Source organism: Ranitomeya variabilis, chromosome 4, assembly GCF_051348905.1.
Source record: "Ranitomeya variabilis isolate aRanVar5 chromosome 4, aRanVar5.hap1, whole genome shotgun sequence".
Lineage (NCBI taxonomy): Eukaryota > Metazoa > Chordata > Amphibia > Anura > Dendrobatidae > Ranitomeya > Ranitomeya variabilis.
The window spans coordinates 463,900,220-463,927,751 of NC_135235.1; the positions used below are offsets into that span (position 1 = coordinate 463,900,220).

A 27,532-nucleotide genomic window follows, 5' to 3' on the forward strand; every position below is an offset into this window, starting at 1 on the left:
TATACTGCCAGTGGTACTGGTGTTGATTGTGTAGAATAGACATTTGGACCATGAACTGTGTAATTTGAATGTGTTTTGCTATTGGAGGGTTCCCACTGGTCATATTTGTTATGTCCACTCTATTTTAAATTTTATAATTAAATGTTATGTTTTAAATTTTCCCTTTTATGCTGTATTCAATTGATTCTATAAGGGATTCTTTTTTGCTCCTATGTGAATACTCCATTTCTGCTAATTTGTCCTACAAAAGTGCGTCCATTGTTGCTTACCAAACTGAGGGAGAAGCAGTGCCTGGATTGCAGCATGGATGAGACCGTTGTGTATTTTTTGCTTACCAAAATAAACTATTTTCTTCCAGTGTTGTGATTTGTTCAACCCATGGAAACGCTATTTAGCTTTCATGTGAACTCTGTTAATGGTTTATGATTGACAAATAAACCTAAGAATGTTCTACACCAAAACCAAGTGCCGTTGCATACCCAAACTGCTACCAGAATGCAGTAGCTATTCCCCCATACACTAACAATATTCCCCACTCTGGCCCGCATATAGTGATAATGTCTCCTAATTGACCTTATACAGTAACACTGTTCCCCATATGACACTTTATGCTAATTACATTCATGGCCGAAAGTGTTGGCACCCTTGAAATTGTTCCAGTAAATTAAGTATTTCTCCCAGAAAATTATTGAAATTACACGTTTTGTTACACATGTTTACTTCCTTTTTGTGTATTGGAACAATGCAAAAAAACAGGGAAAAATGTTAAATTGGACATAATTTTATACAAAACCTTAAAAATTGGCCAGACAAAATTGTTGGTACCCTCAACTTAATATTTGGTTGCATGCCCTTTGGAATAAGTAACTTAATTCAATAGCTTCATATAGCCATCAACAAGCTACTTACACCTCTCAACTGGAAATTTGGACGACTCTTCATTTGCAAACTGCTCCAGGTTTCTCATATTTGAAAGGTGTCTTCTTCCAACAGCAATTTTAAGATCTCTCCACTGGTGTTCAAAGGAATTTAGATCCAGACTCATTGCTGGCCACTTCAGAACTCTCAAGTGCTTTTTTTCCATCCATTTCTGGGTGCCTCATGAAGTATGTTTGTCCTACTGGAAGACCCATGACCTAGGACACAAACCCAGCTTTATGACACTGGGCACTACCTTGCTGCCCAAAATCCTTCAGTAATCTTCAGATTTCTTAATGCCTTGCCCACAGTCAAGGCATCCAGTGCCAGAGGTAGCAAAACCACCCCAAAACATCTTTAAACCTCTACCATATTTGACTGTAGGTACTGGGTTCTTTTCTTTGTAGCCCTCATTCCATTTTTAGTAAACAGTAGAATGATGTGCTTTATCAAAAAGCTCTATCTTGGTCCCAACTCTCCATAATACGCTTTTGGCTTACTCACGTATATTTTGGCAAACTGCACTCTAGCTTTTTTTATGTCTCGGTGTCAGCAGTGGGGTCCGCCTGGGTGTCCTACAATAACGTTTCATTTCATTGAAATGTCAGTGGACAGTTCACACTGACATTGATGCACCGTGAGCCTGCAGGACAGCTTGAATTTATTTTGAATTTGATTTGCGCTGCTTATTCACTATCTGGAATATCCTGCATAGCAAACTTTCATTAACTTTTCTCTGCTGTCCACATCCAGCGATATTAGCTACAGTGCCATGGGTTATAACCTTCTTGATTATCTTGGGTGGACAAAGGAACATCAAGATCTCTGGAGATGGAATTGTAACCTTGAGATTGTTGATATTGTTCAACGAATTTGGTTCTCAAGTCCTCAGACAGTTTTATGCTCTTTCTGTCCTCCATACTTAGTTTTTAAACATAGTCTAAATAACTTATTTTTGAGGCAAGAATTCCTCTAAATAACCATGTGATAACAACACAACCCCAAATAAGTAGTTTAGGGAAAAGAGGATCCGTTACGAAAAAATTTCGTAGTTCGTGGCCTTATGTAGCGCATGCGCATTGCAATGATCTCTCGCATGTGCGTGGTATGCTTTGCCCAACTGCGGGCAAAGCTGGAAAGAATTAGTGTGCATGGGAAATACATGGGGAGTCAGGGGGTTTCAAAAGTAGCTGGGAAATGCATAGCCGACACTCAATCCAATGATATGTTTAGCTGATAAGCCTAAAATGTGGTGACAAAGTCCCTTTAAGACCATTACTGTGCTCCTATATATATAAGATTATTGACAAATCTGCCAAATAAATGTTATGCTGAGTTACATAGCTTCAGCATCCCTTTAAAAATAACAGAGATAGACAAAATATTGATGGGAAGGAAAAGCTGCACAATGATAGTCTTCGGGAAATAATAAGGATGATGATGACAGCATGAACAAAATTGTTGGCAAATCATGTCTATTTATTCATTTGCCCTATTGCCTTAGAATTTCATAATTGATTCTCAGTTCATTGAGATCAGAGCAAGTGTGTTTTTTCTCTCCGTGTAAAGGATGCGGTTACATTTCTGCTGGGAGATGGATTCCTGCTTTCAGCACACTTGACTAACGCTCTTGCCTGTTATTAGCCCGAAGATTCCCACAGTCTATCTTCAGAGCATGACCTCTTGTGCTAGCACTCCCCTGTAGGCATTAAGGCTATCTTTGCGGAGTGGTTATTTACACAATCCTCTGCTTTATTTCTAAGGATGTAGTTGGAGGTCCAGAGCTTTGTCAGTCCGCAGTGTGTCGTTTTTTTAATATCATAAAAGTAGGAACTAGAGGAAAATTATTATAGGGGAGCAGAGGGATCTTACCTGGAATAGCGATCATGTGATCACTTTTTATATTTCTTTTGTTTTCAGGAGATGGAAATCCCAAGGAAAGCTCTCCATTCATTAACAGCTCAGAAATGGACACTGGGAAAAACATGGCCCTGTTTGAGGTAAGTCTTTAATTTGGAATATAGGGGGTTAAATGGGGGTTTGCTTGAATCAAAAGAAGGCAAATGAAATACCTTTAGGGCAATTGTAGCCAATTCAATTTCATGAGCAAATGTTAATTTTTTCCTCGTCTCACATGGCTGACGAATAATTTCCATGAATCAAATAAATCCAACCATAATTGTATTTGAATTATGACTCCGTTTCAAAATCAACCATGAGATAAAAGCCTTGCCTTTTTTGAATGTTGTCATAGAATGCTTATTAATAAGGTTTATGTTCATTATAAAGTCACTACTCTAACTGTAAAGAAGCCTTTGCTATATAGATAATTAGCCGACTGGTTCTGCATACATAAATGATGTCCTTTGGTTGTTTGTAATGGTCTTTGCTGTATGCTTGTATGGTCGCCTTTACATCGCTCACATCTAAAATGTTTTCAGTCTCTCGATTAAGAGAGTCACCCTCCATAGTTGTCTTCTCCTATATTCTTTTTTCAACAATGTGAAGCCCAAAACCTCACATCCTGTTCATTTAGAGGAAATGTGTCATATTTGTGTGTCATATCTATTTTTTATCTATCTATTATCTAGCTATCTCATATCTATCTATCTAATATCTATCTATCACATATCTATCTATCTATCTATCTATCTATCTATCTATCTATCTATCTATCTATCCCATATCTATCTATCTATCTATCTATCTATCTATCTATCTATCTATCTATCTATCCCATATCTATCTCATATCTATCTATCTATCCCATATCTATCTATCCCATATCTATCTATCTATCTATCTATCTATCTATCTATCTATCTATCTATCTATCTATCTATCTATCTATCCCATATCTATCTCATATCTATATCTATCTATCTATCTATCTATCTATCTATCTATCTATCTATCTATCTATCTATCTATCTATCCCATATCTATCTATCCCATATCTATATCTATCTATCTATCTATCTATCTATCTATCTATCTATCTATCTATCTATCTATCTATCTATCTATCTATCTATCTCTCGATCTAATCCATATATATCTCTAGCTATCACATATCTATCTATCAATCACATAGCTATCTATCTAATCTAATATCTATCTATCTATCTATCTATCTATCTATCTATCTATCCATCCCATATCTATCTCTAGCTATCTCATATCTATCTATCTAATATCTATCTATCTATCTATCTATCTATCTATCTATCTATCTATCATCTATCTATTTATCTATCTATCTATCTATCCCATATCTATCTATCTATCTATCTATCTATCTATCTATCTATCTATCTATCTATCTATCTACAGTATCTATCTATCTATCTATCTATTGTCTATCTATTTATTCATCTATCTATCTATCCCATATCTATCTATCCCATATCTATCTATCTATCTATCTATCTATCTATCTATCTATCTATCTATCTATCTATCTATCTATCTATCTATCTATTATCTATCTATCTATTTGTTCATCTATCTATCCCATATCTATCTATCCCATATCTATCTATCTGTCTATCTATCCCATATCTATCTATCTATCTATCTATCTATCTATCTATCTATCTATCTATCTATCTATCTATTCCATATCTATCTTTCACATATCTATTTATCTAATTGCAAAAAGTGAGAGCAGCACAGAAAAACACATTCAAAGTGCAAAGCCCCTCAGGCATATACCAAACCTTATAATAAGAGTCTAAAAAGTCAGAGGCAGCACACCATTGCAGATAAATTTCAAAAAGTGTTCAGGTTTTAATAGCCCATCATGGCAACGTTTCAGCTCATAAAGAGCCTTTCTCAAGCTTGACAGGAGAGCAGGAATCCCTCTGTCTCTGTGTGCTGTGTATAGGAGACATAATAGATGTCATCTACATCCAATGGCTCAAATACAACTGAAAATTAGAAATAAACTGGTGAAAAGTACCAGTCATATAATGTCCATACATCGGGGTATCCCTTATGTGCACTCATATTACAGCTTATGTAAGGGAAAAGTCACGTGAAATACTAAATTGGCTCTCATTATCTTTTAAACTAAGCACTTTCACTTTATTCTGTTCCCTTGTAAAATTCATCAACTCACAAAATGATTTAATGTTATGTTTGCAGGAAGAAATGGACACTAGTCCAATGGTCTCCTCACTTCTCAGTGGCTTGGCTAATTACACAAACCTGACCCAAGGAGTGCGTGAGCATGAAGAAGCTGAAAACAATGAGGGGGCAAAGAAGAAGCCTATTCAGGTGAGACTCTAGAAAAGACCCTGAAAGGGCACCTGTCCTTTCCATGAGCTTCATCTGGACTTAGAAGAACTGAAGAATTAAAATATAGCTTTGTAGGAAAAGACTGAGAACAACTTGTAATTGCTTCTTCATTTGTGGAATTGTACCTTCATTCTTGCTCATTCTGGGCTTAGGAGTCTAGTAGGTGGTCCAACTCCCTGATTGACAGCTATCTCTATGCACATTAATGTAGGATAGTCCTTCAATAACTGAAGGCGTTGACCATGTTTGGGACAAAAGTCTACAGTCAACCTATGTGACGGCAGATTGTTGAACCGTGGAAGTAAGCGGTACTGACGCTATCCTGATTCCTCAGTATTTCCTGCGACAGTCAGCAGTCATGTGACCACACGTATTCAATTTGTATATTTGAGGTCAGATGCCGACTAGACGCGTCTCGCCTCACTTCTATTGAGAGAAGCCTGACATGTCTAGTTGGCATTTGACCGCAGATATGCAAATTCCATACATGTGGTCTTGTGACTGACAAATAGCATGAGGAATACCGGGGTACTGTGACGCGGTGCATATAGCACGCTGCTACAGTTCAGCTGTCTGCAGTCACTCGATGTGTTTTGTTCCAAGCTGGGACAACCCCTTTAATTATATAATTCACTGGACCCCTAAACCCATAACGAGCAGACCTTTTAACAACTAAAGTTTTTAACTTTTAAAGTTGAGTTTTACTAATTATTGCCCCCCAAAACAATATATGAATGTGTTCAGCACTTCCTACTCTTTACCACGTTGCATGTAGGTTGGACACCATTAGGCTCGGACTGGCCAACAGGGGAACGGGTAAATCCCCGGGTGGGCTGCTGTGCAGGATTACCTTCTCCCCCTATATAACTAGTTGTATTGAGAATACACTGGATTCACTCTGTACAGACAAAGCCAGCATCTCATCACGCACGTAACAAACTACCTGGTGTATTATTATATAGGAGCATAGGTAACTTTGTGAATGAGGGTAATGTAATATTTGCATGTAGCTGAACAGTGGACCTCCAACATCAATGTTACTGCTGGGCTCTTAGCATCCCAGTCCGACACTGGCTGCACCATGTTCAACGTTACAAGTTTTTTTGACTGTTGACATACACATCTCTATCTAGAATTCTCGGTGATTGGCTTATCCATTAAGTGTATCAGAAGAAGTCCATCTAGCCAATGAGCCATACATTCATCTGACTGCATGGGATATAGAAGGATTAGTGCCAACAGCATCAATATTCCTCAATGATCAGAAAGAGAATGGCCACAAGGGCTTGGCTAATCTTAGCTGCAGGGAAATTTGAAGGTTGTGGCCTTTAAGTAAGCCTCCCTAGGTGACTATCGACCTGTAATGTACAGAAGCAATAATGTTTGTAGAATACAATGGAGCTATATATGGCTGTTCGTTTGCTGTACTCTAGCATATGTATGCGATGATCAGAATGATTCCGTGAAATGCAAAATTTTAAACCAGTAAGAGAAAGATAGACAATAATTAATACTTGTAATCTGAGTAGGTCAAATCAATTAAAGTCATTATGGTCCGACAAAAGCATGCCCATTACCCAAGCTATATAAATAATAGTGTCAGCCTCCATGGATTAAATGACTATTTATCACAGACATGACTAAGGAGCAATGCGTCCACATCAGGACTGTGGTATTCAATAGTCTTTTCCTTCATTATGTAGCGCATGGACCTTGTACATAATGAACAAAAGGACTCTCAAGCAGTATTTTCCATGTACTAGTGGTTTCCATTGTCTGCACATACTCATCTCTGCCAGGTCATATTTAGCTATAATCAGAAAACAGCAATAATAGCTATAAATAGATATAGAAAATAGCTATAATCAGAAAAACACCTATTGATTAAGTTTTTACGTCAAATGTTTTTTTTTCAGGGGCAATTTTTTACCTAGCATAATCTGTATAAAAAAAAAGTAAAATATAGAAATTATTTTTTAGAACTATGAACTTCTCTTGTTTCAGGAAACAACATATGTACATAGCCATAACTGTCGAACTCTAACATTATCTTTTGTATTGAATTTTCCAATAAGCCTGTGAGTAGGGTTTTGTGTAGGGAGGAGGAGCAGGGTCATCTGTGACATCACCTACTGTGATTGGTGGATATTGGGTTCTCAGCTGTGTACAGAGGTGTCACGTGTCCTTGTCATTCTGCTTCTGAGGATAAGAAAACTCCTGTAAACTCCTCCTAAAGGACAGGAAGTATGAGTGTAGAAAATCCTGTGGCCGGTGTAAAAATTGCAAGATTATTAATTATATATTTTTAATAAAGATTGTGATATAAAAATGTTGCCAATTTTTTTAAACTACAGTACAGACCAAAAGTTTGGACACACCTTCTCATTTAAAGATTTTTCTGTATTTTCATGACTATGAAAATTGTACATTCACACTGAAGGCATCAAAACTATGAATTAACACATGTGGAATTATATACTTAACAAAAAAGTGTGAAACAACTGAAAATATGTCTTATATTCTAGGTTCTTCAAAGTAGCCACCTTTTGCTTTGATGACTGCTTTGCACACTCTTGGCATTTAGAAACTTCGATTGAGTCATAACTGCTGAATCCAGTAAACTAAGTGATACATCACTGGAATCAGGGTCTTTTCCTAAATTACGTCACTATCAGATGAGGCGGCAAAACCCTGATGACAGATTCCCTTTAATAATGTATTAAATTACCGTAAATAAAAAATGTTGTAAGCTGCTGGTCAATAATATCTACCATAGACAGTAGAATACATTTCACTTAGTATGGTCTGAGGTGACTGATTTTTTTTTCTTACCTGCTGCTAACAAGGAAACCTTACATCATTGTGACAAACCATTCCAATTTCTAAGAGAAAATTGGAGAAAAGATGAAACCTTACCCAGGAACCTCATGGGAACACCATGTTCATTAACCCCTTTCTGACCTCGGACGGGATAGTACGTCCGAGGTCAGAACCCCTGCTTTGATGCGGGCTCCGGCGGTGGGCCCGCATCAAAGCCGGGGCATGTCAGCTGTTTTGAACAGCTGACATGTGCCCGCAATAGCGGCGGGTGAAATCGCGATTCACCCGCCGCTATTAACTAGTTAAATGCCACTGTCAAACGCTGACAGCGACATTTAACCGGCGCTTCCGGCTGGGGGGGGCGGAAATGAGCGCATCGCCAACCCCGCATCGCCGACCTCTATGGTTATTGATGCCGGTTTGCTGTGAGCGCCACCCTGTGGTCGGTGCTCATAGCACACCTGCATTTCTGCAGATCTGATGATCGCTGCTGTGTAGCTGAGCCGATCGAGTGGTGCCAGCTTCTAGCCTCCCATGGAGGCTATTGAAGCATGGCAAAAGTAAAAAAAAAAAAAAAGTTAAAAAAGATGTGAAAAAAATAAAAAAATATATAAAAGTTTAAATCATCCCCCTTTTGCCCCATTCAAAATAAAATAAAAAAATCAAACCTACACATATTTGGTATCGCCGCGTTCAGAATCACCCGATCTATCAATAAAAAAAAGCATTAACCTGATCGCTAAACAGCGTAGCGAGAAAAAAAATTGAAACGCCAGAATTAAATTTTTTTGGTCGCCGCGACATTGCATTAAAATGTAATAACGGGCGATCAAAAGAACATATCTGCACAAAAGTGGTATCAATAAAAATGTCAGCTCGGCACGCAAAAAATAAGCCCTCAACCGACCCCAGATCATGAAAAATGGAGACGCTACGAGTATCGGAAAATGGCACAATTGTTTTTTTTTTTTAGCAAAGTTTGGAACTTTTTTTTCACCACTTAGATAAAAAAATAACCTAAACATGTTTGGTGTCTATGAACTCATACTGACCTGGAGAATCATAATGGCAGGTCAGTTTTAGCATTTAGTGAACCTAGCAGAAAAGCCAAACAAAAAACAAGTGTGGGATTGCACTTTTTTTGCAATTTCACCGCACTTGGAATTTTTTTCCCATTTTCTAGTACATGACATGGTAAAACCAATGATGTCGTTCATATTGACGGAAAAATAAAAAGGTTATGGCTCTGGGAAGGAGGGGAGCGAAAAACGAACATGGAAAAATGGAAAATACCAAGGTCATGAAGGGGTTAAGAGCCAAGCTTTGCTGTTTAGTTAATAGCAACATGGAGTGAACCCCCAGACACATTTATAATCCCTGAAGGACGTCTCATCTGACATGGATTAGATTATCCGACAGTTTCTTTAATTTCTTTAACAACACAAGTAGTAAATCACACTTGGGTTTTACTGACTATACTTAGCATTGTATTCTGGTAGGTCTCTGACTGTTATTTCAATATCGTTTAGTATTTCCACACTGCCTTAGCGCAATAATAAATTAGAAATACTTCTGCATGTACAACCTTCACAGTTGGTACTTTGGAAGCACAAAGGTATATAGAATAATAATAAACATTATCCATATAATTGTAGTAAGCCCACTCTCCAGAGTGAAAAATATAAAAAAAATTAGCTGTAAATAGTAAAAATAAAAATTCACCGACCCAGCTCTAGACAAAGCGTGGTTCTGGCAAAATTTAAGAAGGGGCCCCAAAATGCATCATCAAACAGACACATTTAGGGTGCAGTCATACTGCTGATCTCAGGCCATTATAAGAGTGCCAACGGGCTATATACAATCCGTCGTTACTCATTGACTGTACTGTTGACACAGGCTGATAAAACTGATACAGGTTGATATCATACATAAAAAATGGAGCTAAAAGACGTTATGCTCCTCTTCCATAAACCTCAGTATTGCCACAGCTACTGCTTTTGTGATACGTACAGCACCTATGCTATATTTGCGCACAGTATTACATAATCTATGCTATATATACACTATCCACTCTACAGATACAAAATGTATGTTATATACACGATATATACACAGAGAGAGTGTAAAGGACATACCAATCTGTTCTCTCCTCTTCAGTTCCTCAAGAGTCCCACAGGGTGAAGAACCTTTGGTCATGTGACCATGATGTGCCACAGGTCCTTCTACCTGTCTAACCTTGGAAGCTGCACTAATAATACACATTTGGCATTATCAGTGCAGTTTCTGCATTGTCTCGCAGGGGCCCCTTTGGCGATGGTTGCCCTGTTCAGTTGTCCAGCGTTCCCAGTGTTGGCACTTGACTACAGCAGTGTACACAAAGGTGCCAGTTGAATGCTAATTTGAATAGCTGCGCCAGTCTCTTTCTCTATTTACTTCCTGTGACAAGGAAGGGGGTGGCGCTGCCTTTAAAGAAGACAGTCAGATGGCCCCCATTACACACTGCTCTGGTCACATATACAGATCATTTATGAATATTTTTTTACCCTGGAAAATCCCATTATACTTACTGTCCACCATTCTGTCCAAGGTTCTGTGGTTATTAATAATTACATCATGTCTTTATAGCAGATTTCCCCTCCAAACAAATTTGGCTACCTGCATGTTTTTTTATTTTGTAAGTTGCTACACTATAACTTTACTACAATCTGTTCGTAATACATTTTAATCTAGGTTTGTCTTTTTTCCCACGTATAAGAATTTCATTACTTTATAGAATTCATTGTCTTTTTCCCAGGCTCCAAGGATGGGAACGTTCATGGGTGTCTACCTGCCCTGCTTGCAGAACATTTTTGGTGTCATCCTGTTCCTACGTCTGACTTGGGTTGTGGGAGTTGGAGGTGTCATGGAGTCTTTTATTATTGTCGTGATGTGCTGCTCTACTGTGAGTATGGGACTGGGGAGTAGTGGATGATGGAAGAACAGTAAATCAGGTCATTCCACCGAGGCTTTCTAATCACATGGCACTAAACTCTAAACTTGTTGGGTAGTCATTTTATCTACATTACAAAGCTAAACCAATCAGCCATAACATTAAAACCTTGGACAGATCAAGTCAATAAAATCTCTTATCAATAGTACCTGTCGATGGTTGGAATATTTTAGGTAGCAAAGGGAATAGGTCTTGAAATTAAAATATCGGAAAAAGGGCAAGGAAATAAACCTAAAAAGGACCAGATGATGATGCCAAGAAGAATGGGTCAGAGCATTTCCAAAACAGTGGGATGTTCCGGGCTATTAGTGGTTAGTATTAGAAATGATTGAACCTTTCTAAATTTGAATTCGCAAGCTTTGGCAAATTTTCCCCTAAAAATGAGACAGAGGAACAGAGAGAGAGGAAGTTAAAATGACAATTTTTAGCAATTTTAAACTGCGCATTGTTCGAATGAGAACCTGCGGATTTCTGGAAATTCGACTTGATTTCGAATTGTATTGAATCAATTTGATCCCCTCTAGTTAGTACCTGATGAAAGTTGTCCTGAAAAGGACAACCAATGAACCAGACTCAGGGGCATCCAAACCTTACTGATGTAGGGGGGGAGCAAACACTGGCCCATCTGGTCCCTCCGAAGAGCAACTGCTAAAAAAAATAATAATGTTGGCTACAATGGAAATATGGAACACAGTGTACTTGCTTTGTAGGACTGGTGGTTTTACTGTTCTGGCTGAGCACTGTACATACACTATGTATACATGTATTAGTTCCACTAGTACCATTGACATCCTATTAAAAGTAGATAGTTTTTCTCTTGATACCTATAACAGAATAAATACCAGTCCAGTAATAGGCAATCACAGCACATCTGCAGCAGTGAGAGGAGATGCCAAGCAATGGACACTATAGCTGGGGGTCCTATATAGGGGCCTAGATTCCTTACATTCCCACAACATAATGGGTTAGGTCAGGCTGCTAGATCTAGAATGAAATATATATATACATTTAGATGATGGATTTTTTGAAAAAAAAAAGCAAAAACAAAACTGTTCTATGTTCTTCTTTCTTCCAACCTTTATTTCTCAGTATTACTGTATGTCTGCCCATTCCTGTTCTCATAACCCTCTCATACCGAATGGCTTCTCTCTCCTACCACCTCCACCATAGCTCTTCTTCTTCCAGCATTTGGACAATTCAGTCCAGTAGCATTTATCGGAACCGGTCCCCTATGTTACCATATAGGTGCATTGCATCATATCTTCTGAGAAGTCCATCAGATGGTTCACAGGGCCTTCTCCGTGTGGCTGACATCACATTATATGACTGAAGGGCGTCATGTGGCCTGACAATGTGTGACGCCGCATTGATTCAGTATTTTGATTCCATGATCTTGTCTGATGTTACTGCCAGTGACTGTGTCTAATATCACACCCACTCTTTATAGGATCACCGCTAGTGCCAGAGCTAATCCTTAAATGAGCAGCACGGCTTCTTGAATTATCGTCTAGTTCTGGATTCTAGTGCATGTTCTTATTTGGGAGTGCGCTATTCGGATAGCACTAAACTGGAAACATTCATCCTAATCCCGGTTATTAAATTAACGATGTAGAAGACATTCTGCTGCCAAAATGTATGAAAATCATTTGCCAAATTGATCAAAGAGCAAACAAAGCTTCCGTTAACCACACATGTATTGTAACATGCAACCCTACTGCCCTCTCTACAGAGATGATCCTCTTATCAGGGCTAAGCCTGTCATTTGGCACAGCCCAGCTTTAAGGTATCACAGAGTATCTATGGTTTTACATAGGACTACAGGTATCGCTAGATTATTTCAGTTCACAAACAGCACAATAGATTACGTTGTATTAAATATCACATTTGACTCTGCACTAGTTATAAAACAGAAAACAAAGCTTTAAAGAGAATCAATGTCCTGTGTTTTTGCAACCTAATCTAAGCTCAGCATAATAAAGGGGCAGAGACCCTGATTCCAGCAATGTGTCACTTACTGGGCTGCTTGCTGTAGTTTTGAATAACTGTTTTATCAGCAGGAGATTATCATTAGAAGTCTAGTAAACCTGCTGCCATGTAGACCTCCATAATCCCGCCCCCACCACTGATTGGATGATTCTGCCTATGTAGAGTGTACACATAAAGCAGCCAATCAGAGGTGTGGGCGGGGTTATACAGAGCTCAGCATTCAGAGAACTGGTAGATCTGCAGCAGATAAAAGAGGGATTTTATCAAAACTGCAGCAAGCAGCCTGGTAAATGGCACATCGTTGGAATCACGGTCTCTACCCCTACATCATGCTGCTTTCAGATGGGGTAGCTAAATCCTGATGCCAGCATCCCTTTAAAAGTAAGATTTAGAACTGTCTAGGCCTCCTGAATGTCAGGCTATGTTCATATTGCTTTTCTGCAAAGAATTTGGGGATTCTGTGTGAATCCCCCTAAAAACGATATTCAGGCAAACCCTTGATGGGGTCAAGGAATGAAAAGACACAGAGTTGAAATATCACCCTACCAAATGAGTACAACTATTGCTGTATGTAACTGGCCGTTATATCTTAGTTATTGTCTGTTATGACATCCAGTGACTAAATCGGGTACTGCACCATTTGCTAATTTCCCATAGCTGACACATATAGTTCGATGAACCCTTGCAGTTAGACAAAAGATTCATAGACTTCCTTGGTCCAATGGCTGCACTGTCAGATTGCATTGTCTCAAGAGGCTGTAATAACAAGAAGATGGTGGGATGGAAGCATACATCATGCAGACTGCCCTGCTGTCAGTACTGCCATACAGCTGCTGCTGCGAATGGGGGTGCAGGGGTCAGATGTCCCCGGGTCGCCCTTGCCTGAATGCAACACCACAGTAAATACAATCATACCCTTATTTCTTTGTGGATATATCTGGGTATCCATTTACATTCCCATCACATGGTGATTCTACTTTCACATGTTTTCAAGTGTGAAAGTCACTGTTCTGAAAACCTAAGGAATAAATATCACAACCTACCCTTCACACTAGTCCTTGGCACATAACTGTATTTCAACAAGAAGAGGCATATTGTAATTATTGCTTGACCTAAAGGAAAACCATTCTAATGTGGACACCATGCATTAGTACCTAGTGATGCCAAGTGTGCAATAATAACGATTAAGGCTAGCCTACTTTGCACTGGTATAATACAGCATAACCTAACCTCTACTTCTCTGCTGGGTGATGCCACACTACTACATCATAACCTAACCTCTACCTCTCTGCTGGGTGATGCCACACTACTACACCATAGCCTAACCTCTACTTCTCTGCTGGGTGATGCCACACTACTACACCATAGCCTAACCTCTACTTCTCTGCTGGGTGATGCCACACTACTACACCATAACCAAACCTCTACTTCTCTGCTGGGTGGTGTCACACTAACATATCATAACCTAACCTCTACCTCTCTGCTGGGTGATGCCATACTACCACACCATAACCAAACCTCTACTTCTCTGCTGGGTGATGCCACACTACCACACCATAACCTAACCTCTACCTCTCTGCTGGGTGATGCCACACTACTACACCATAACCTAACCTCAAGATCTCTGCTGGGTGGTGTCATACTACCACATCATAACCTAACCTCTACCTCTCTGCTGGGTGATACCACACTACCACACATAACCTAACCTCTACCTCTCTGCTGGGTGATGCCACACTACTACGCCATAACCTAACCTCTACCTCTCTGCTGGGTGGTGCCACACTACTACACCATAACCTAACCTCTACCTCTCTGCTGGGTGATGCCACACTACCACACATAACCTAACCTCTACCTCTCTGCTGGGTGGTGCCACACTACTACACCATAACCTAACCTCTACTTCTCTGCTGGGTGATGCCACACTACTACACCATAACCTAACCTCAAGATCTCTGTTGGGTGGTGTCACACTAACATATCATAACCTAACCTCTACCTCTCTGCTGGGTGATGCCACACTACCACACTATAACCTAACCTCAAGATCTCTGCTGGGTGGTGTCACACTACCAAGCCATAACCTAACCTCTACCTCTTTTCTAGGTGGTGCCACACTACTACACCATAACTTAACCTCTCTGCTGGGTGGTGTAACACTACCACACCATAACCTAACCTCATGATCTCTGCTGGGTGTTGCCACACTACCACACTATAACTTAATCTCAACCTCTCTGCCCTGTGTTGCCACACTAACACACCATAACCTAACCTCTCTGCTGGGTGGTGCCACACTACCATACCGTAACCTAACCTCACCCTCTTTGCTAGGTGGTGCCACACTACTACACCATAACCTAACTTCAACCTCTCTGCTGGGCGGTGCCACACTACTATACCATAATCTAACCTGAACCCCTCTGCTTCTTGGTGCTACCCTAGCACACCAGACCTAACTTACACCTCTCTACTGGTTAATCCAGCTACTATTCCACTATTGGTAGCCAATCTGTCTACTAAAAAGAGGTTCCATACATACCATACCCCAGTATTGAGTGTTAGCATCTCTAGGACAGCCCTTTGCTTGGTGTTGCTAAAACATCCATTTTATAAGCTGAAAGACTACATGGTTTGTCAATGTAATAAAAAAACAGGAAAATATTGTTGGGGAATTAATTTATTCAAATTTATGCGATTTGACGAATTTATCGCATTTTTCTAAATTTATAAGCCTCTTGAAAGAACATTTACACTTCTCAAAAACATAAAATGAATGTTTCAAAATGACAACATGCAAGTGACACATCACTGGAATCAGGGTCTCAGCCCCTACAATGTGCTGATCTTGGATTACATAAAAAAAAAATGCTGACAGATTCCGTTTAAGCAGTTTGTAAACCTCTCCTCATTAGCTGACCCTAGATAAGTAAAACGTTCAAGGATGGGAGAGTTCTTCTATCCAGGAAAATATAGATTTTTTTTCTGGTTTTCCTGACACAAGAAGGTGATTTACAACATTTGTATGGCTATGGCGGCACTTTATCTATGCTGTCAGGTGAATGCACCACCAACATAGCAAACAAGATAGTACAATATCATATTTCTTGGTATGTCAGTGTCTAATTCTTATATTAATGTTCTGTTCTGTGATATTATGTCTTCTATGTTTCATTCCTTATGTATGACATTGCATCCTCTGTATTGGAAATGACCCCTTTTTCATGTGATATCGGACATAACAGCTGCCGCATTCTTATATCCTAAGTGATTGAAATTCTGTCTACCAAGAGATCTTCTGGCCTTCATCCCCCTACCGCCCATCAGACCGATATGACTTTCTATGTTTTTACAGTCTTCTTAAAAGACTGTGCCCTAACCACCTTTGCATGCATAACCAGTGACCAATTGTCCAATACATCCAAATATGCCATAGCCTCCACCCTGTCCAAGTGCTAAATCAGTGCGTTCCATGGAAAAAACACACCATGCTACATGACCTAATGTGAAAGTCTTGTATTTCAGATTTTCTGGCTGTTCGCTGCATCTGATATCACATGTTCAGACTGTTCACTGCATCTGAAATCATGCTCCCTGGTTGTATGCTGCTGGTGTCATATGCTGTGCACTGTGCTTGATGTCGCACTCCCTGCGTGTGCAGTGCTTCTCAGGTTATGTGGACTGAGGGTGCACTGCAAGTGTGCACTGCAAGTGTGCACTGCAAGTGTGCACTACATCTCAGGTCCCATTGTCTGAGGGGGCGTTGTATCTCAGGCAATGTAGTCTGAGTATGGACTGCACCTGATACCACATCCTCTTACCGTGCACTGCATTTGATATCATTTACTCCCACCATGCACTGCACCAGAAATCCCCCACATTGCACTGCGTCTGACATCTTCACCTTACCACGCACTGTACCTGAGACAATATCTCTTCATGGTGCACTGCTTCTCTTATCCTCCCATGATGCATTGCGTCTCATGTCTTCCCCCCTTATGATGCACTGCTCCTGTCATCATCTACCCCACCCCATTATGCATTGGGTACAGGCTCATGGCGCCTACCTGTGTTTGCTCTGCAGACCATGCTGACTGCTATCTCAATGAGCGCCATCGCTACCAATGGAGTTGTGCCAGGTAGGGGGAATTTCAGATGAGCAAAATAAGGGGGATGCAGTGCGTGGGTGGGAGGAATTGGGTGGGGGTGCGCAATACGGCTGGATGCAGACGCAATGTGTGTGGGGGGTGTTGGAGACTATATGCCAGATGCAGGCGCTTTGCCTCAATCAGATTAAATAGGAGCATAAGGGGATTAGTCCGTAAGAAGAATGTGTAGTAATGAAAATGCCTAGAGAAGGAGGAAAGGATTGCAATGAAGTTTCTTGATCAATCTGTATAAAGTTGTCTTTAGCAATAACGTAGCATAGCAATACATTGTAAATCTAATGTACTAAGCACAGCTATACTGGAAGAGTGCAGTGCATTGATCATGAGGTGCAGTGCGGTGATACAGTGTGTGATATTGCCCATATCATCAATACATGCTTCTGAGAACTCTATCTCTCTGTAGCTGGTGGCTCATATTACATGATCTCTCGCTCGTTGGGCCCAGAGTTTGGAGGAGCTGTGGGGCTTTGCTTTTACTTGGGGACCACGTTCGCAGGAGCCATGTACATTCTGGGGACCATCGAGATTCTTTTGGTGAGTTTTTAATCAGTGACTCTCTAAGCAAAAATTACACTTTAAGGCTCTGATTCATCATTTACGGTTTACTGAAGTCACTTACCTTTTTTTGACTTGCGGTACTCACTGATTTCTATTGCACCAGATGGCACACCCGATTCATTCATTGGGTGCAAAATCAAAAATGCTCTTTATTTTTGTCTTAAACTTTTTTTTTGCAACTTATTAGTCCTTTAAAAAGTCTTAAAAAACAGCAAATTAAAAACTCCAGAAACGTTACTCCAAGCATGGACTGGAATGAGATGAGCTAAAAAAAAAAGGGACATTTGGTAAAAGTCACACTTCATGAATCTGGGTAAAATATCTGGATAAGCAAAGTTGTTGACGAAAAAAAAAAAACAAAGACAACTTTGGTGGCACAAAATTTATCGAGAATAAGACACAAATACTAAAGTCACTCACAAAAAGGTGAATTACTCCAGAAAAGTAGTAAAACTACAATGGTGAATCAGGGCCCAAATGTTTTGACCCTTAGATCATAAAATGGTCCAACACGTGGAGACGATAACACAGAGCACGTATAAAAAAGGATAAGTGCGACCAAACCAGAACATTCAAGTAGCAAAAGCAAATATATAAGTTGCCTCTATGACTGCATCTACCTATAGTTACGCTTTCATCCCTGTTGCTTGTAGTTGTTTGCCATCGTAGGTTAACAGTAAGCCTACATTATTCTGAGTGTATTGGGATTAGCAGAAGAAGCCTTTAAGGCCCCATCACACATAGCGAGATCGCTAGCGAGATCGCTGCTGAGTCACAAGTTTTGTGACGCAACAGCGACCTCAGTAGCGATCTCGCTATGTGTGACACGTACCAGCGACCCGGCCCCTGCTGCGAGATCGCTGGTCGTGTCGGAATGGCCTGGACCTTTTTTTGGTCGTTGAGGTCCCGCTGACATCGCTGAATCGGTGTGTGTGACACCGATCCAGCGATGTCTTCACTGGTAACCAGGGTAAACATCGGGTTACTAAGCACAGGGCCGCGCTTAGTAACCCGATGTTTACCCTGGTTACCAGCGTAAATGTAAAAAAAAACAAACACTACATACTCACCATCTGATGTCCGTCAGGTCCCTTGCCGTCTGCTTCCTGCTCTGACTGAGTGCCGCCGTACAGTGAGAGCGCAGCACAGCAGTGACGTCACCGCTGCGCTCTGCTCTCACTGTACGGCGGCTCAGTCAGAGCAGGAAGCAGACGGCAAGGGACCTGACGGACATCAGATGGTGAGTATGTACTGTTTGTTTTTTTTGGTAACCAGGGTAAACATCGGGTTACTAAGCGCGGCCCTGCGCTTAGTAACCCGATGTTTACCCTGGTTACCCGGGTGCTGCAGGGGGACTTCGGCATCGTTGAAGACAGTTTCAACGATGCCGAAGTCGTTCCCCTGATCGTTGGTCGCTGGAGAGAGCTGTCTGTGTGACAGCTCCCCAGCGACCACACAGCGACAAAACAGCGACGCTGCAGCGATCAGCATCGTTGTCTGTATCGCTGCAGCGTCGCTGTGTGTGACGGGGCCTTAAGTCTACAATCCAAAACAATCAATGGTTGAAATCATCCAGAAAAGTTCAGTCAATAATACTACTTTTAAATTAGTTTTAAATGTTCTTTATTGGTAGTTTCCTGGCTTGGTAAGAACTGTAAAGTGATTTCCCCACAATAGACTTTCATTACCTATTGACAGAATAAGTGATAAATATCTAATTGCCGGGAGCCCCATCACTAGGCCCTCCAGGGACCACTAAAGCCCTCTATACACATTAGACGAATGTCTGCCAAACTTGACGGGTCCTGCCGACAGTCTAATGCAGTGCTCCCCTAACTCCGGTCCTCAAGAGGCACCAACAGATCATGTAGTCAGGATTTCCTTAGTCTTGCCCAGGTGATGGAATTCTTGCTTTTCCAGGTAATGCAATGATCACCTGTGCAATACTAAGGAAATCCTGAAAACATGACCTGTTGGTGGCTCTTGAGGACTGGAGTTGGGGAACACTGATCTAATGCATATAGGGCCACCGGCCGACTTATTGTCAGGGGAGTTGTTCGATTGTGCTTGTCTGATTTTGGACTTCCAATTGCTTTGTTCTCCTGAAAATAAGCAACCGCCAGAGATGTCTGATGACGGTTCTCTCGTAGAGAACACAAATGCTCTTGGCCAAACGAGAACTCCTGTGTATGGGAGAAACAGCCGAGATGGCTGATGGACAAACAATTGGTTGGTGAACTATCAGTTGGCTGATAACCGTCTAATGTGTATTAGATTGTCCTCAGCTAATACAACTTGAAAACATTGAGTTTAACATGCATCTTTCTGCTTTATTCAGTGTCTGCAGGGCTGATGGAAACAGACAGCTTAGTCCAAGAAGCTTTTTAATGGAGCCATACCATACATGCATTACTTCTAGCCACTCAAAGCTCTATCTATAGGGGGAGCTTAAGATCCTTCTTCTGATTGGTATAGGTTCCAGTGATGGGACACCCACCTGTCAGACAGGAGATTTGTGTAATAAGTCTATTGTGGGAAAATCTACTTAATTGTTAAAAAGACAAGTTAACAACATCTCTGAAAGTAAAACTATTTTTCTTAATATGCTATATCTCTTTCTTTATCCAGACATATCTCTTCCCTAATATGGCCGTCTTTAAGGCACAAGAAGCTAGTGAGGAGCCTGCTGCACTACTTAATAACATGCGTGTATATGGCACATGTGTGCTAACCTGCATGGCCGTTGTGGTTTTTGTGGGAGTGAAGTACGTCAATAAGTTTGCGTTGGTGTTCTTGGGTTGTGTGATCCTATCAATCTTTTCAATATATGCCGGAGTCATTAAGTCTGCCTTTGACCCACCAGATTTTCCGTGAGTTTCCTTAAATATTCTTTAATGTTACTTGTAAGTTTGTATTCCTATTACTGCTTGTTATTATCAATTTTTATTCACAGGTAAACACAGCGGAACAGTTTCATTCAGAATTTGTATGCATAAGTACAAATGGTCATACAGAGCGCAACTTTGTATTGGGGCATATACAACATATTTCCCAATACACCTGCAATGGTGCTTACCTCTAGGGGAGCAATATTCACCCCCCTAAATCTTTAAGAAAATATCTGGTATACCTCGTAGCCTCATAGCCATGAGTTATGCCAACGTTGCAGCTCTTCTTATTTACTCCTCATGAATAGAGATATAAAATAAATCAGACCATTGTCAGTTGTAATGAATTCTGCTTTATTTCAACTATATCACTCTACAAATAACAGTAAATTAGTGTTTACACAGCAAGATAAATGCATTGTTAAAAACACTCGTTTGCCAATTATCTTGCAGAGTAAACAGGCTGCAGATCACCCAATGAATAAGCAAAACACTCGTCCTTCGGGTGAAATAATCTTTTGCGTAGCGTAAAAGTACATCATTCTCGAAGGTGCATCATCCTGTGTAAACAAGACTCTCACTGCCGAGAATTATGGCAACACTGAGCAATCCAGTACAGCGCGCATTACATGCTTTGGTCTGCCTCTGTAAATGGGCAACCAGGCAAATGACCACCAATTGTTAAAAGTTTACCGATCTGCAGTCGTATCGTGCCACTGGTCAGTCCATGTAAACTGACCTTTAATCACCAATATAAATGCTGAAACCACTCACGGGGAAATATCAAATGCATTTTATTGAATAATACAATATAATAAAATACTAAAAATTCATAAAATAACTGGGGAGCCGCACAGAATGAAGCACATGAAAATAGCATCAGATGGGGGACCAACATACAGGGCAAGTACACAGTATGTATATTATAATAAAGGTTATACATTAAGAACACAGTGTCCTTTAAAAAAACAAAGAATGAGTGTGGACTGAAAAATATATATAAGGTGAGATAGCAAGCAGACTGAGATAAGGGGGAAAGCCTTTATTATTTCACACTAAGTAAAAGGTATACCTACTGTATATTCAATACATCAGTACAATAATGATAGTGTCAATGAAAGTATGCCACATGTTGAAAAAAAGAGCATGGACTGTACCTACAAAAATTCATCCATTGATCTAATGCCGCCAGGTAAAAATATATATACCTGAACATTAGGTTCTTGATAGTCATGAGCGAATATACTCGCTGCATGATTTGCGGCTATTAGACAGCCTGAATACATGTAGGGATTCCCTAACAACCAGGCAACCCCCACATGTACTCAGGCTGGCCAGCAACTGTAAATCATGCAGCTGAGACAAGGAAAACTAAATGTCCGAGCAGTCACAAATACTCAGAGACCACCCAAGCGTGCTTGGGAAAACCCATGCAACGAGTATATTTGCTCATCACTAGTTCTTAGTATAACATTCTGGGCAGACTGCATGAAGCCCATTGCCATGTCATGGTGAACCTCTCAGTGGGTCCTAACTTTCGTTGCCTTAAAAGAGAGGTGTCGTGTGCTAACCACTGACACAGTGACAATGCACCGGCAGGGCGGACAGCCTGGTGCCTCACAGCACCCATGCTGCAAGACTGAGTCCCAATGATTCCAGACAGCACCGCCCCACTAGAACAAAACCACAGTAACAATGGCCACCACACATCACCAACACCGAATGAAAGGAGCATTGAAACTCACCTTCCTCAAGCTCTGAAGTGAGAGCAAAAATAGGCTGAACCTAAAAATCACCTGTGCCAAATGGGAGGAGTGCAAGCCCAGAAAAAACGAGAGGTTCGCCGTGACGCGGCTGTGGGCGTCATACAGTCTGATCAGAATGTTAAACTAAGAACGTCATGTTCAGAAATATACATATTTTTGCCTAGCGGCATTAGCTCAATGTATGATTTTTTGAGGTGCTGTCCATACTTCTTTTTCAGCGTAAGTATACCATACACTGCCCCTATCAAGAAGTGAGGTTTGCGGCACCACTTCTTGGTAGGTCCAGTTATGAATATGGTTAGACAAGACTGACAGACATGTACAGTGCTCAAAAATAAAAAAACATTGGAGTCTTTGATTTCTCCTTTTGATCCCTCCTTTCCTGCTTAGAGCTTTTCAACTTGAAAACTGTACATATATTGCACAACAATTATAGTCTAAAATGTCCTCTATGACCAAAAATATATCTACTATTATCAATTTTATATACAAAAATGTATATCTACTAAACAGCCCCCTATTGACAAGAATATTGAAACTATACTGCTCTTTACCTGTTATTTTATTATGACTATAAAACCATAAAAAATACATGGCTCTTCATTACTGATTTCCCCTTTTCAGCTACAGTATTATACAGGATTATGGATAGTACATAAGAAAGTAATAATGACACCACTATGTCACTTGCAGAGCTTAAACTTTAGTCCATAGTTTAACATGACACATTGTGGAGACTTAAGACCCCCAAACATATTAGACTAATGTCGGTTGAACCTCCCAATATCGACAGGTTCAGCGCTGTCTTAGTGATTGTTGGGGAAGATGACAATCAGGCATGTCCTTCTTTGCACTGCCGATTGCAGTGTTCTCCTGGAGATAAGCTGCCAGCCGACCTGTGATATATACAGACTATAACGGGAAACATATATATTTCTCTGTCACACATGCTCAACACCATGGATGAGCAGAAACAGAAGAAGAAAAAGGACACTCCAGCATGCAAACCTAATAACCCAAAAGAGAAAGTGGAGTTCAAATCCAGAAATTTTAAAAAAGTATAATTTTATTGCAACAATCCATATTATATATAGTAAACAGTATTACATTCAAGGTTTTGATAACCATAGAGATTCAGTAGGAGAAACAGATGGAAGATCGGTGGATGAGCCAGATATTACCACATATCTCATAATCTAAACTGCAGAGTGCTTTGTTATTAATACGGGAAAAGATAACCAGGAAGGAGGGGTGGTAAATGTACCTAAAGTGCAATTGCTAATTAGTATAGGGATTAATGCCCAACTATAACAGAACCCTTCATACCCTAGGAATCTTACCCATAATGCGGTGACCACTGGCACTCCACCGTGCAGCCCCAATGCGCGTTTCGCGTTGGCTTCGTCAGGGGGCGGTGCCTGTGAGCCAGTGGCTTTTTCATGGAGAACATAGGAGCGCTCGTCTGAACAATGTGTATTGGAGAGATGACTGAAATTGCTGTCTGGAAAATGATCGTATGAAGCATCGTTAGGCCAAGAGCCATTTAATGTATATGGAGGCCTTTAAAACTAAACACTTCAGATGCCTTTTGGGTATCCAGTCCATCGGTTCTATTACGACATCACTGTATAAAACCACAGTTGCAAATGACTAATGAAGCCAGTATAGTCACATAAATGGTGGTAAAAAGTGACAAGACTGTAAATTCTAAATACCTTTTTCCTATTCTCGACTGCATTGGCGAAAATACCCAATCTCTCGCCCTATTGAACAAAAAAATAATAAGATAGTCAATGAGATGCTGTACATACTATAGCTTGAGAAATAAATGTGTCCCTTGGTTTATCCTCACCAGATGTCTTTAATATTGCACATGAAAATCAATAAATATATGCAGAAATTCTACTTAAAAAGAAGCTGAGTCGCAGAGTACATACAGGAAACTGCAGTGCTAAACAGTCTGGTGCTAATTCCTGGGCAGGAGAGGAAATGTAAAAATAGCAGAAGCCATAATTAAAAGTACTTTGTAATGAAGACACAAATGTCATCTCTATAGTGCTGTATGCTAAAAGTGTGGTGGCCAATCTGTAAATGCAAAGGTACTTTATATTAATCATTAGTGATTTCTTTTATCATTGTCGTTGTTACTTTTGCTTGTATTTTGACTGTTTTGAAATTGACTTAAATTATTTGAAAAATTGTTGGAAAATCTAAATACCTGCTCAAGACACAGATTGGATGGGTATAATTTAACCATGCATGTTTGGGCAGGATGCACACATCTGTGAAATACTGACTATTTTCAGGTCAAAAGGTCCAACCACTGGGTCTCCTGACCGAGTTAACTGCTTCATAAGCATCTATGAAGCAGTTAGTATGCGTCGGGAGACGCGGCAGTCGTGCGACGCGGCAGTCGTGCGACGCGGCAGTCGTGCCTGGTTTTCTGATTCAAGTACAGTCCATATTTCATGGATGTGTGAATCCAGTTGGAGGACTCATGCAGATGTCATCACAATGTACGGACTGGCCATAGGTTCTCCGACCTGAACGTGACAGGCTCATAGAAATATATGAAGCTATCATGCTCCTGTCAGGGGACCTGTGGCCTGTCCGAATATTGTGGCCCGTGATCGGATTGAGATCCCGGCATCTGCATGAGCCGTTAGGCAGCTTTAACTGTGACCTCATAGCTAGTCTTTATTCAAAGAGTAAGCCAGAAAAAGGATTGAATCTTATCAGAATACAGAAAATCCCCCTCACCCACCCAATCTAGTAACTAAGGCTTTCACTGAGAGATTTGATAGGACATGGTGGATAAAGTTTCAAATAAAATGTCTTCAGAAAAGCAATGAAATGAAGCTATAAATTGTGCACTTTATGTGCATATATAGAGTACTGTCTATAGAATGTGATATTAGACAGAAAATAATTCATTTCATAGTGTTCGGAGCACAAATCCTCTGGACAAAAAACAGGCAAATAAGGATCCCATTCTCTAAACATGAAAATTCAGGTGTGAGTAGTTATGCAGAAAATTCAGGTGTGAGTAGTTATGCAGAAAATTCAGGTGTGAGTAGTTATGCACGCTGTTTGGTAGAATTCTGAACCTGAAGAGTAGCTGTGGATTTCTCTCAACTTCTAAAATGGGTAATATTGAAAAGTACTTGAAAAAAATAAGTAACTTTGCGACTTTCGTTTTATTAAAAAACTTCTCCATTTTTTAAGAATTAAGGGATTATTAATTACCGTTTATAGCTTACTGATCATTATCTAAGGCTACTTTCACACATCAGGTTTTCAGTGTCAGGCTAAATCCGGCGAATGTTGGAAAAACTGGATCCGGCGCAGATTTTGAAAAACTGATGTGACGGATCCGTTTTTTTTACTTTTTCCAGATCCGGCTCCCATAGGCTTTCATTGTAGCAAACAGCCGGAAGCGCCGGATCTGGCGCTTCAGGCTTTTTCGCTGGAGACAAAAATGTTGCAATGGACGTTTTTTCAAGAAACCGGAAGCGGCAGATTTGCCGGATCCGGCGAAAACCGGACAAAACGCAATGTCATCCAGTGCAATCCGGCACTAATACAAGTCTATGGGAAAAAACCTGATCCGACGGCAACATTCGCCTGATCCAGTTTTTTGAAAATTAGCTGGATTTAGCCTGACACTGAAAACCTGATGTGTGAAAGTAGCCTAAGTTATTGGCTAACTAATCTATCAGAGGTGGCCAGTTTCCTAGGCAAGGAGCATTTGCATGCAACCTGTTTGTTAGACAGCTTGCAAGTGCTGCTCTGAAGCTGGTCAAATCTTTGCAATCTGGCCACCTTTAGCACCCCTGAGTTCCTCTGATACTGCAAAGATAAAGATGCTTCTGCTTGCAGCATAGGAGAGGGCACTCTTCAGACAAGCAGCACAACCATGACGTTGGTCTAAGTTGTCAATCTACAGGTGCGATTCCAAAAGAGTATTAGACAACTCCTTTAAGTTTCTGAACTGTCATAGAAAGAAATGAATGGTCAATAAATAATGACTCTGCAATGTTAAAGGGGTTGGAGCAGGAGCACAGTTTATCACTTTTCCACAGGATAGGTGGATAATGTATGGTAGCTTTAGGTTCCACAACAGGTTTGGCTATTTTTGCCAAATCTATGGCTACAGAATGGAGCAATAGTCCATATGCATAACCATTGCTCCACTGGAACAGGTGACAGGAAAATAAAAAAGAACGATACAGAGGCATGTAAAAGTTTGTGAACCCCTGGCCAAAATTACTGTTATTGTGAACAGTTAAGCAAGTTGAAGATGTAATGATGTCTAAACTTAAAGATGACACATTTCCTTTGTATTTTAGGCAAACAAATAGACGTCTTTTATTTTAAAAATCACAAAAAGGAAAATGGTCCTATGGAAAAGTTTGGGCACTCTTAAAGATTTGTGTGCTCAGATAACTTTGACCAAGGTTTCAGATCTTAATTAGCCTGTTAGGGTTATGGCTTGTTCACTGTCATCGTTAGGAAAGGCCAAGCAATGCAAATTTCCCAGCTTTATGAAAACCCAGCCTCCTCTAACCTTGTGCCAAAGAAACAGCAGTAATGGATTCTTCTAAAGAGCTGCCAGTCACTTTGAAAATGAAAATGGTGGAGTCCCACAAAGCAGGAGATGGCTATAGCAAGTTGCCTTTTCCTCAGTTCAAAATGTAATTAAGAAACGGCAGTTGACAGAAACAGTGGAGGTCCAGATAAGGTCTGGAAGACCAAGCAAAGTTTTAGTGAGAGCTGTTTGTAGGATTGCTATAGAGGCAATTTATAACACCTGCTTGACTGCGAAAGACTTTCAGAAACATTTAGCAGGTGTGGGGAAGAATGGATTAAATGAAATTTCAACAAATTCTTGATGCAAACATAACACCATCTGTAAAAAAGCAAAAGTTGAAAAGAAGATGGCTTCTACAAGTGTATAATGATCCTAAACTTGTAAGGTACACAAGGTTCACGTGTAAGGTAGTCATGGGCGAGGGGCTACTGTGTTCCCAGACCCTGGCACCTTACAAATTAATGGTGTTTCAAGTCTCCTGTACTATGCGTGTCATATGCAACACTCACATTTTGGTTGCAGGCCTCTGTTATCTCCAGTTCTTC

General features: G+C 40.3%; 1 protein-coding gene across 2 annotated transcripts in view; it reads left to right on the forward strand.

Moving 5' to 3' along the window:
• SLC12A5 (solute carrier family 12 member 5) overlaps window positions 1-27,532 on the forward strand; it is a 124,177-nt gene that overhangs the window by 42,161 nt on the left and 54,484 nt on the right. For both annotated transcript variants that reach the window (XR_013213348.1, XM_077251695.1), the window contains exons 2-7: window positions 2,839-2,918; window positions 5,065-5,196; window positions 10,832-10,978; window positions 17,100-17,154; window positions 17,588-17,718; window positions 20,371-20,612. Coding sequence is in view for 1 of the 2 variants with exons in the window: in XM_077251695.1 (XP_077107810.1) it covers window positions 2,839-2,918; window positions 5,065-5,196; window positions 10,832-10,978; window positions 17,100-17,154; window positions 17,588-17,718; window positions 20,371-20,612 (787 nt within the window). In the remaining variant the exon portion in view is untranslated. The remainder of the gene's footprint in view (window positions 1-2,838; window positions 2,919-5,064; window positions 5,197-10,831; window positions 10,979-17,099; window positions 17,155-17,587; window positions 17,719-20,370; window positions 20,613-27,532) is intronic.